This window comes from Natrix helvetica (genome assembly GCF_964273705.1).
Source record: "Natrix helvetica genome assembly, chromosome: 1".
In the NCBI taxonomy this organism is placed as follows: Eukaryota; Metazoa; Chordata; class Lepidosauria; order Squamata; family Natricidae; genus Natrix; species Natrix helvetica.
Window position 1 is genome coordinate 199,272,929 of NC_138548.1, and position 12,565 is coordinate 199,285,493.

The 12,565-nt window shown below is 38.7% G+C and overlaps 1 protein-coding gene across 1 annotated transcript; it reads right to left on the reverse strand.

The window, feature by feature from the left end:
- Window positions 1–211: 211 nt before the first annotated feature.
- Window positions 212–12,316, reverse strand: CDC37 (cell division cycle 37, HSP90 cochaperone). Its single transcript, XM_081937138.1, has 8 exons — window positions 12,126–12,316; window positions 9,079–9,360; window positions 7,792–7,897; window positions 5,225–5,340; window positions 3,727–3,849; window positions 3,350–3,532; window positions 1,289–1,360; window positions 212–741 (listed from the first exon to the last, which is right to left on the reverse strand). Exons 1-8 carry the CDS (start codon window positions 12,225–12,227, stop codon window positions 589–591), a joined length of 1,137 nt encoding a protein of 378 aa, XP_081793264.1. The 5' UTR covers window positions 12,228–12,316; the 3' UTR covers window positions 212–588.
- Between the last annotated feature and the right edge of the window lie 249 nt (window positions 12,317–12,565).

A 12,565-nucleotide genomic window follows, 5' to 3' on the forward strand; every position in this document is an offset into this window, starting at 1 on the left:
GTCCATCCAAAGTTTGGCTATATTTACATGTTTTCAAGAAGACGTATTTTCCAAAGATGTCAAGTAAACCTCAGATGCTAAGGATTATATCTTGAATGTTACACACCACTCCCATTCACAGTCTTTTCAAACAACTTGAATTGGAACTAAACCAGGTGAATAATTTGAATCCATGTCAGATAAATACAATAGCCACTCACCACCATATCAATCTCAGCTATTTCAACCTTTTTATTTGCTCAATAGCTTTCACTGCTTGTCAAACAAAAAGATAGATATTAATAGCACATTTGTAACTAGGACACTGACTTGTGTCATCACAGCAACAGAGAGAAGGTGGAACTGCTATGCCAAGCCACTCTGAACCTGCATTATGGTACGGGGACTCCCCTGAAATCCTGGCTTCCAATAAGATAACAAAGCTGTACAAGTTGGGAACTGTGTTCACAGGGTGAGCAAGCGAGCCAGTCAAGAAGCAGCTCATACAATTTCATAAAGTGTAGAGTACATCATCATTGAACAGACTGATGTGAAAGGATGGGCAGAAGATAATGGGGCGATCTGCTTTACAGACACATGGCCAAGGCTTTAGGGATTTCCTTTTTCTTCCTCAGAGCTCCCCTTCTTAACTTCCTCATAGGCGCCTTCCAACTTGTCACCCTTTTCCGCTCCTTCTGCTGATTGAGCATTTGGTACCCACAGGCCAGAATCAATGCATCGCTGCATGTGGTATTTTGCTTCCTGTAAAAGATACAAAATATATACTGCTGAATGGCTATATATTGCACATTAGATATCTTCACAACTCTAACTCATAGGGGGCTCCTTTTACTTCCAAAAATTACTGTAGAATCTAAAGTTGAGAAAAATACTTGGTCTCAACATAGAGCTATGGAAAATTCTAAATCAATAAATTGTGTACTGATGAACAAAAACCCGGAGCCACAGTCAATATCCCATCTGTCCAAGTGGAAGAATACCTGAACTGAGGTTGCCCTCTGCCAAAGAAAGCTTAACCAAGAATAAAAACTACTGTTTGCATTACATCATTTAATTTGCAGAAATACATATCATAAATTGAGAAGAGTGAAGATAATCAAGAATTTTCAAATTTACAAGGCACCAGGAGAGTTATATAATGATGATTACATTGTGCCTAATCATCTTCAAGCAACAGGAGAGTGCACATAGATATGCAAATATCTAATACTTCTTGGAAGTTATCTGGAAATTGCAGCATGGAGGAAATCTGGAACCTAATTCTTAAAGCAGTTCCAAGGATACTCACAGTAGGATCCATTTTGCTGATAGAATCCTGAAGCATCTGCACATCTTTCACATCAAAACATTTCTGAAGTTCCTGGCCAAAAAAAGGAAACAGTAGCAAGCAAAAGAATGAATCTACATAAACACACAATAGATTCTTAACATTTTCATCATTCTATTAAAAATTCAAGACAATAAAGCTGTTTTCTCTGAAGTATAAAACATTTGCATCTAATGTTTTATAGAAGAAAAGTCCCTTTAAAAATATGAGAAAGAGGAAGAGCTCAGTTAGTTAAAAATAACTCCAGATATGAAAGCTAGAAAAGACTTCTTAATCAAAAACTTGGGAGTTGCTGTGACACATATGTAGTAATATTATATTACTTCTGTAACTGGGAAAATTATATTCAAAAGAGCAAAACATAAGGGTCATCTAGTCCTTTGATTCCAAAATCAAATTTAGATTCAGCATGAATTTTCCATAACCTTACATGGAAAAGGAGAAACATAAAATGTTTACATAATAATGTAAATGTTCCAAATACAAAACATCACTAGAATAATTATTAGTCAATGGCTCTTTAGAACTGGCTTGCCAAAAAAAAGTAAATAAATTAGGATGATCTTCTTGTGTTAATACAGAATTCACTTTAAATTACTATAAATTTATAATGATAAATACGTATCATAAATTCTAATCTGTTCAAAAAATGTACAAAGATATCATTTTTTTTCTTGTAAGTCAGTGTATTCACTTTCGGAAGCCATTCTTTGATTTATATGTAGCTACTATTACATCTATATCAGAGGTCACAAACTCGATTTCATTGAAGGCTATATGAGGGTTGTGTTTGATGTGGGGGTGTGGCCAGCTCAATGTCACTCGTGTCGGGGGTGCGTGTGGTGGCCCAAGCACTCTGCCAGTGAAAATGGACTTCGGGAGTGCCTTGTGAGTTCCATTACCGCAGGCCAATTCTTTGCTGTTTCTAGGGCAGCCCCCAGGCCAGATCTAAGCACCCTGCAGGCCAGATCCAGCCCCCGAGCCTTGAATTTGAATCCCTGGTCTATACGGACCTTTAGATTACTCCTATTTTTTCCAGTAGACAATTTCTGGCCTTAATTTTAGCATGCACCCCTGCAAATTGAGCCAAATAGAAAATTATTTCAGGAAAACACACAATATCATTTTTTCCTCCTTTCTACTCCTTTAAAATAAGCCAGCTTTGTTCCCTCTGCCAAGTAGGTGGGAGAAAAAAAGAAACCACATGTGCTGCATAGCTCCCAAACAGTTGTTACTACTAATCCTGAATATTTTGGGGATAAATTAGCCTTTGGACATTACAGGCAATATGTAGGATTTGATTATTTTTATGGGTTTTGGCTGAATATTTTAAATGATGTGGAACTGTTTACACATGTGGCGTGTACTGCTTTTGAGGGGAAAACATTTCCAATCATAAGTCAAGATGATATACTAAATTCCTCTCTTTATGAGACAATAGTATCTAAAAATACTTTTTTCTTTTATACTTTTACTAATATTCTAAATTTGTCCCTAGAAATCCTGTTTCAGGTGCCCCTTTTATGGTGGAGTACAGTAAGGGAGAATGGGCCTATTCAGTGGAAAGTTCCTCCCATTGAGCTGGGAGGGCTTTTTTATTAGCCTCATGTATCAGACAAACATATTTTCATTCTCCCAGGATACTTATCTTCATGTTATTGCTTTATATCTATTTCTGTACTATTTTTGCTTTTATTATATTGTGTGCACTTGTAATCGCTATTTTAGTTTCATTTTGAAATGATGAAGAGTGCTCAAAAAAAAAAAGCACCCAATTTTAACAATGACATGGAACTAACGTTGCCCCAGATACATGAGGAAATGAAAACCACTGTTTTGCAACTGCAACACAAATCATATTTTTATTTCACATCACAGCAGCTAATGAAGGCAGAAAGCAAAAGATAAAGCAATTTGTTCTAAATGTTTTGTTAGTTACTCAAACATGCAGATATGAACACATGGTGAAACAAAAGGATAATGTAATTCTGAAAGAGGCACTACCTTCCTTGCATTACTTACTTGTGGGAGAGATTCATACACATCTACTGGATCAAGGCCCCCTGGCCCCAGCCGTTTCTGCCGCTCTTCTTCTTCATATTCTTTCATAGCTCTTTCAATGCGTGCCTTAGCCCGCTCCTGCACTCGGACCTTGAAGGATTCTAGTTCATCATTAAAACCTTCCATATACTGCTGGTCAGCAGTCTGAATGGAGATTAGAAAAAGAATAGGTGATTCATTTCAACAAGGCTGCACATATCGAACAATGACTTTTGGACTTCCATACTCAAAAGACTTCCTGTGAGCGAGATTTTGCTATGAAAGAAAGGATGCTTGGTTTTTCTTTATTCCCTTTGCATTTGTGACAGTACGCTTTCTCTCACCTTCATAAAACTCACCTTGATTTTAGCAAAAAATTGTCTGAAACAAGCTCTAGGGTCAACCTTCAGGCTCTTAGACAGCTCTAGAATGAACTGCATCACTATGGTCTGATGGGCTACCTGTTGCATCAGGGCATGTTTCTGAGAAAAATAACAAAGATGTATTTCAGCTGTAATGATTCAGAACAAATGTACATTTATGTATTTTTTCCAAGTGAGTTATACTTGTACATCTTATAAGATACCTAGAACATCAAAAATAGTTGTGGGTGGCACTCTATGATTTTTAGAAGGATGTCCGGGTATCAAAGAATTGACTTCAGAAAAAGGAAAGATCTGTGTTTCTCGTCTTATTTTATTTATATATAAAACTACTGGCACACCAGTTGCAGTTGGGCAACTGATAATCTGATAACATTTCAAAGCAATCAATACTGGCCTTATCTTCACTCTTATGCTGTTGGTGAACACATTTTAACTCTATTCTGTTTTTCAATAGAGTTAATTCTCCCTGAAACGTTCATGGTTTTGAATTTTTAGTGTTTTCTCTTCTTATTCATTGCTCTAAGAACTCAGGTAAAATCCATTCTTACAATGCAACTGCAATCTCCTGCATTATCACCACCTAAAATCTGCTCCAAAAGATCCAACCTTCTAAAGTAAATTTGAACTCTGTGTGTAGGAATGGAAATTGTGTTACCCACACTAGAAGATAGCACTGGATTCCATTCCCTTTAGAGAAAAAACATTATTAAGTAGCTACAACAAAATAGTTTCAAATCTCTCTCCTTTTAGACTCCAGGCAAAGGACATCAGCCAATCCAAAATTTTTGATTATCCAACTCATGGCATTTTGTCTTCTTGGTTATGTTTCCTTCTAGCCCCAGACTATTTTCATATGTCAGTTTGTAACTTCAACAAATCAATGAAAACATCTGTGAAGCAAACATTTTCTTCTGGGCATGTAATCTGGCTGCCAGGTAGCAACAAGTGACTCAGCAAGGCTCAACTACTATACTACCAGACCCAAACTGAAAACTGAAACAATGCTATTGCCAAGGGAAGCTAATCTTTTGAAGCAGAATCAGATGTTTAATGTACTGTGCATTAGTCATTTATTAGGTAACTGTAAATAGACACAGATTCAAGAAAAAGGAATGCTGGCGATTATTGTTATCCAAATAATATTAAGTGTGCTATTACAAGTTAAAGAACAGATTAGAGCAAGGTTGTTAAATGCTGGCTTGCAGTTACCAAGATTTTCAGTGTTTCTTCCTAATTTATTTTGAAACAGTAAGTCATAAAAGCTATTGATTCATATAACAAAGTAATTTCATAGAGTTCTGTAGCCACTACATAAACATTATTTGGTACCCAGAAAGAATCCTCTGGCATTAGAAGAACGTATTGCCTTTCATACACTTCAGTGATCCAGATCCGTTTGTCAAGTTTGATAGACAAAGCCAATCATTATCATCCAAAATTCCTGGACAAGTTCCATAGGCTTCACACTCACCTCTTCTACTTCCAGATCAATACACCAGATGACTAAATAATTGGCTGTCTCTTCACAAACAAGATGTGGATTATCAGATAGGTATTTCTGACTATCATCCCAGTGCCGCAACATTCCTTTAGAACAAAAAAATAGCAATGTCAAATCAAATTCTTTCCACATCCTATAAAGAGAATTATTTTCCCAGCCAGAGTTTATACCAAAATGTGACATGCAATAATGGAGAATATATGTAGCTTATACGGTTCTTGGTATTCTCTGAGCTAGGTGGGGAACAGTGCACTTAGTACACAGCCCTAAGTACATTTACATATCTATTTATCAGCAACTAAATAGGCAGGAACGAATACCATATAAACATAAACAATCAAAGAAACAATAACACCATTTAAAGAGCAAGCATTTTTGTTATTTTATAGTATTTAATTTTATTATACTGTAGAAGGGAATGTAAGCTGCTCAAAGTGTTGCTGAGTGGATTTGAGTGGCTCATATGTCCCAGTAAATAAGCAACAGTATTATATTTTCTCATTTTTACACTATGTGCCTGACTGTGGACTGATGGAGGCAAAAGTCTCTGGCATAGGTTTTAGAATTCCAACGTCATGAGCTTCAGTAACTTTTTTCCTAAGAATAAGAGAATTCTCTTTTAATCTTGGCATGATCCATAAGCCTATATCATATACAACCAAATCCTACAGTGGTTATTGTATTGATTGTATTTTGCTTTTAATGGTAGATGTCATCTCCCTGACTGGAATATATGTTTCAGTTTATTCCCTTCAATATATGTTTCAGTTTATTCCCTTCAATTGTTCAATGCAATCTGAACATGTTAGGTTGTCTAATTTGCAAAACCTTTTCCTGCAAAATGTATATTTTCCCCAAAAAATGTGTATTGCTTTTTTCCCCCCGACCAAGTTCAATTGATTACATAAGTTCCAAATGCTCTTAAGACAAGATTGCAATCCAGTGAATAGGGGGAGCTAGTGTCGCGACGATATGACATGCGATCTTGGAGCTCCAGGATCGCAGTTGATATTTTTATCGCTGGACCGTCCTTTTGGACCTAAACCATCCCACAAAGACGGTGACAGGGAAGAGTACGTCCTGCTGATTTCTGGGACATCACAAAGTTTTTGATTGATCCAGGAGAACCTCTTCTTGCTGGCGATAGAAGTGCAGCCACTGAAGCTGCTGAAATTGGGACAGCTCCAGAACAGGAGGAAAGCGGAAAGAGAAAGTGTGCCGTATGGTGAGGAAATTTTATTATCAGACAAGAGATTACCCCCAAAAATCAAAGTTAAATTAAATTTGAAAACAGAAGAAAGTAAGCGGCAAAATTAAGCTACGTTAGACAGTGTGTTATCCTTGTTTTTTTTAATCTTTTTTCATGAATGGAACTTTTGCAAATATTTTTTAAAATGAATGGATTAGTTTTTCTTCTACTACTTTTTATTTCTTTTTATACACCAATGGATTAAGAATTTTTTCCTTTATTTTTACAATGTTGGACTGGATGGTTTTTTTCTCCATTTAAGAAGTTTTTTTTTCATTTCTTGATGGAAAAATTGAGGATGTTTATCAAATGGAAAAAGTAGAGGACAGAGTTTTAAAAATTGAAGGGAAAAATAATCAAAGAAACAAGAAAACTGTTGATATTGATAGTAAACTGAGCCTGGCTGGAAATAAAAAGAGTGTAATATGGAAAGGGGAGATAGATGAACTGGAACTCTATCCCAGACTTCACAGTACAGAAGAAGAAAAGAGAGAAAAAATGATGGAAGTAAGGAGAGAAACTTTATCAGAAGCATCAGTGATAACTAAAGATAAGCTGATTGAAGAAGCAAATGGAGGGTTTCGAGTTTACATAAGAAATGAAATGAACAATAACTTGTGAAGAGAAGTCTATGTAAGACTTACCAAGAAATTAATCAGAATGCTAATGCTACAAATGGCAAAACACGTAAGACTGCACTATTACTGGAAAGACACAGGTTGATGTAATGAAAGCTGATAATAAAAATTAAGTAAAATTTAGTTAAATTTAGAGTATTATGTATAAAATGAAGTGATAATAGTTATAGTTAAATAAATGATTGATAATGATAATGCATATATATGTATTGGTTTGTTCAGAGGAAATTCTATGTAAATTGCAAATGGAGACTATGAAAGGAAGTTTAGAAATTAAACATAATCATTTTTTTATTTAGAACATGTTATAAAGATGCAATTTTATTGTAGGATGTTGGTGTAGGATACTGCATACTTGATTTAAAAATATGTGATTCAATATGAATTGTAGGTGATGACTGTGGAAGGGACGCACAGAAGCTTTTGTAACCAACCGTCACACTTTCTACAATTTGTAATGGAAGATGGTTTTGTATTTTTTTATTTTTATCTGTTTGTGTTCATTTAAAAAAACTTCAAAAAAAGATTGCAATCTAGTAAAAGAATAACTACTGCATTTTTCTCCTACAGGTTTTTTTGCTGATATATATAAACATTGCTATAGACCACAATCCAAATATATTTTTTGGAAAAGCTAATTTTGGATTTACCGAAGTGCTTGATTTGTTTCTCATATTTTTCTACAAATGTTTTGTGCTTCTTCTCTTTTTGTTCTTCAGATTCCTCATCTTGTTCAGCCTTGACATTGAAGACACTCTACAATAATAAAGGAAGTCATGTTAATGACACAACTGTCTAACTGGGAAGAATATGATCCTTTAGCTATTGTTCCACTTCAGTATCAATGTCTGTTCCCTTGAGCCGTAGTGCTCAAGACTTAAATATCAGCCATGAAAGTCAACAATGTATGACCTCCTGGCATTTCCCATTCCTGCACACTAACATTCCCTCACTGTTGTCAAACCCACACAGTGATTCAATAATATTAAATTACTTTCAAAACAATCTAAGGCAAATAGTAATGCACTAGCAAAAGAATGAAGAGCTGAAACAGTTCAAACCTTTTAGGGGCAATTAAACCAGTTTTCTCAAGGAAGTTAAATCAATCCTATAAAGTAGGGGTGTCACACTCAAGGCCTGGGGGCCAGATGTGGCCCGCAGAGTGCTTAGATCAGGCCTGCGGGAGCACCTTAGAAACAGCAAAGGACCAGCCTGAGGTGCCTCTGCCAGTGAAAATGGCACTCGCGTAGAGGCCATTGCAACTGAAAATGGAGCTCGAGAACCCATTTTCACTGGCAGAGCACTCAGGCCACCACAGGTATCCCCCAACACGAGTGACATCATGCTGGCCACACCCACCCCGGCCCCTTGAAGTCAAACACAACTCTGATGCAGCCCACTATTAAATCGAGTCTGACATCCCTGCTATAAAGTATTTAGCAAATGGCTAACCTTATTAGCCTATTGCTCCCCTGATCAAATTGTTTCCATGTAATATGAACATTCCCGGCCATAATCCATGTTATTGATTTGTTTGATTTAGAGCCAACTTTCCTTTGGAAAACCTATTGAGGCTTCTTCAGCTATTCGTTCTACAGTTCATTTTCGTTTCCATCTAATTACAACAGACTGTTTGTTGAAAACAAATGAATTTGTAAGCAGAAAAAAAATGAACTTCAGCCCACTAATCCCAAAGAATTTCAGCAAACTTTGTTTTCAAAATCCTTCCACTTGATATATATCTTTTGCTGGAGAACTTTTTAAATAAAATGGCTACATTCATTTTCCATAAAATAACACCATTGTTGCTTTAATTGTACACTTTTGAAATTACCCATGGATAGCTTTGCTTGCAAGACAGCCACACCGTCCTCTCAGTTCCATTTTAAGGTTCAGAAGCAAGGCAAAAAAAAAAGAATCTAACCAAGAAGACCCACCTTACTGAAGCCATCTTTGCTAAGAGTGTCAACATTCCATGGCATGTTCTTTTCCTTCTTCCTGAATTCTTCTACTTTATTGTCCCAGCTCTTTTCTTCTTTCTTGAGTTGCTGTGCCTCAGCCTGCAACTTCTGCAGCTCACTTTTGCTACTCTCTACATTAGTCAACGCAAGTTCTTTTATTTTCTTCTGGCACTCAGATAATTTGCGTTTGCAATCCCGGGATCCTTTGTCCAGTTCCTCTTTCTCCTTGTGGAACTGTTCCATCCGTTCAACTCGGGCCTAGAAAACAAGTTGTTTAAATACATCTTGCTAACATCAAAATATTCTTTACTTTGAAATTCATATCGTGAGTATAATGGAAGTACAATAGATGTACCAGTCCATAAATAGTAGCACAATATGAAGACAAATGGGAACACCATGTGACACACACACACTTGTGCGTACTCACGAGCACACACACAGAATAACCCTCTTAGATTGAGTAACTGCTTACATACATTAATCTTTAATAACTAAAACCAAATATTTCCTGTAACTAGTGATCAGTCTTTCACAACTCCACATATGAATTTTAGACAGCATTCACAGCTTGGTGGCACGGCGAGAGGGGAGGAGAACTGGCCCATGCAAATGGTGGGCTAGCATGTGCACATATGCATCAGCCCATTGCTTCTGCAAGTCAAGCTGTGCATGTGTGCGCCAGCCTGCTGTTCATGCAAGTGGACCTGCACACACACGCATTGGCCAACCATTTGTACAGCCTGGTACCAAACAGGCAACTGGCTGCAGAAAACTATTGGAGGTCACCAAAAAAGCGACTGCACGTGACGCGCAAGGCAATGGGATGTGTGTGCACGAAGAACATGGTGGCGACGGCAGTGGCTTTATTGGCAATCTCCAGTAGTTTTCAGCTGCCTGCGGCCAGCCGCTGCCTCTTTGCAAGCCGCTTCCCAGTGGTGAAACCCACCACTGTAGCAGAGGCACTGCGGGCCAATCCTTTACTGTTTTCAGGGTGGCCCCGCAGGCCAAATCTGGCCCCCGGGCCTTGAGTTTGACACCCCTGACTTACATGAGTTTTAACAGATCCCCTCTATTAAAAGGAGTCAAATCAAGCTCGGACATAGTTCAAGATTACAGTTACTTCTAAACGATCTGTTATCACTGCCTATCTGCAAGATAAGAGAACTATTATTCCTGGGTATAGGAGAAACAAATTATAAATTATTACTCAAACTAAATTCAACAGCAGGAAGTTGGAATCATTCTGATAAAGGAAATCAAGTATTTGCTATGCGAAAAGCAACATCTTTCTATCATAATTTTTTATGATTTAGCCTTGCAGAATTGCTTACTTTTACAGAGTTCATTCTTGCAAGATTTTTAATATAGGTTCTTAGCTTCCATGCCCTAATACCATTTAGGCTAAGCCACAGCCTACATACAAGATCAGAATAGATTATATCTCTTCTTAGCTCATAGACTATGAATAGTTTATGCTATGTATGCTAGATATAAGCATTTTAGAGACCATTGTTGATCTGAAAAATGTTTACTCTTGCTGTTTAAAATTTTTCAGCCTACCTTTTAGAAGGGTTTTTTTGTTTTGTGTGAAAATACAGTGTTACCTTGATTATTGTAGGAGCTGCAATTAGTACCAAGAATAAATATGAAATACATTTTTCTATAAAGAATAATGTAGTGAGTTACAAGGCAACCGACAAAGCTTGTGTGTTGAGCACCAACAAATGAATACCGGAACAAAATATTCATATCAAAATAGATTGAGTACCAAGTTCGATGAGATTCAAAGCAATAGAGTACCAAGTACCACTACATACCACTTGCTGAACATTGAGCTTGATTTCTAAGTACTATGCAGTCCCTCTCATAAGGAAAAATAGGAATCCTATTCTACATTTTCAGAATAGACTGAAAGGGGTAACTCAAACAAGCCCAGTGCATATACAGATAGTCCTTGACATATAAACTGGTCACTTACCAACCATTCAAAGTTCCAACAGACATGCCTTGGGGGTACTTACAACTTGGAGTTCTGACCCTCACCTCTCCCCATGGTCACATGATTACACTTTGGGGTCTTGGCAAATGGTTGCATTTATGGCCATTTGCAATGTCCTACGGTCACGTGACTTCATTTTACTTCTGGCTATTGCCAGAACTGCGCCATAGCAAAGCATTTGTTCGCTTCACAACTGCAGCAGCTATAGCATTCATCTAACAACCACTGCAAAAAGGTCATAATGCAGAATATTGGGCAACATAAGTATGATTATTTAGTGCTTTATATACTGGAAACGATAGCAAGCCACTGATGGAACTAATAAAGGTAATATAACAAAGGAGATGCCCAGGGATTGGCGACAATCCTCCTCACAGAAAATCTAAAATTTTGTTTATTTGTTAAATGTATCTCGCCGGGGAGGGGGAAGGAAGCTACTCTAGGCGGCTTCCAACAAATTGACAGAATTTTTAGGGAACGCGGGAAATTTAAGAGGGGTTAAAAGTGGAACAGTATTTGGTCCACTCGGCCCTTGAGCCCTTTTGAAACGAAAGTTAAAGGCTACGTATGATTTGGGGGTGGGAGCTTGTGCCAAGGAAAGGCGGGCGCTGAAAGGAAAGTGGAGAAAGCTCCCTCCGTAGGAGCTGCTCTAAAAAAGAGCTCCCGGCACGCCAGTAGCGGCGAAGCAGGGGCGGCGCCTCTGGAAGGCAACGGAAGGCCTTGCTCGGCTAAGCAGTCAAAGAGCCAATTTCACAGGCGGAGACTGGGGAGCAGCGCTCGGCTTCATCGTGGCGCTCCTCCCCCCAGCCCTCCTCGCGTCTGGGCTTACCCCAAAGGTAATGGGAGGCCGAGAGGAAGGCCCCGCATCCCATAGCGCGTCGTCTGGGAGGAGGCAGCGAAATCCCCCCCCCCCGCGACCACCCAACCCTTCAGAAGACCCTCCAACCGCCCAGACCTCTTTCAGGATCTTCTCCAGTGTTTCCCTATTGCCCAACCCCACGACAAGGCTCCGTTCCCTTACTTGGTGCCGCCATCGGAAAAGACTGGGGGTGTCGATATTGGGGTGAGTCTCGTCTTCATCGTCGGACACCTCGATGTGATCCCAGACGCTGTAATCCACCATGGCGCTGCTGCTGCCGCTCCCACGACTTTCTGTGCGGGTGGGGTGCCGCCTCTCTTGCTCCGAGATCCGCTTCCTCTCTTACGTCACTACCGGAATCACCGGGCCTTTTAGAGCGCGGCGGGGGCGTGGCTACTCTCCCCCGCCCAACGGCGAGAGCGCGCGGGCTGTGGATCAGGGTCGGGTAAGCCGCCTCTGCGCTTAACTCGAGTCATCATCGGAGTGGGAGTGATGGTTTTGGTTTTACCCTATCTCTTGGCGGGAAAAAATGTTGTGGATATATATTGTGAGAACTTATGTAGCAGGAAACTAAAATAATAAAGCAATTCATAAAGGAAGCT

Bases quoted from the DNA above. Each gene is read 5' to 3' on its own strand.
- CDC37 (XM_081937138.1), bottom strand. From the start codon at position 12,227: ATGGTGGATTACAGCGTCTGGGATCACATCGAGGTGTCCGACGATGAA. The intron at 9,361-12,125 runs GTAAGGGAACGG...CTTGTTTTCTAG, and splicing joins TTTTCCGATGGCGGCACCAA to GCCCGAGTTGAACGGATGGA. The intron at 7,898-9,078 runs GTGGGTCTTCTT...TTATTATTGTAG, and splicing joins GCAAAGATGGCTTCAGTAAG to AGTGTCTTCAATGTCAAGGC.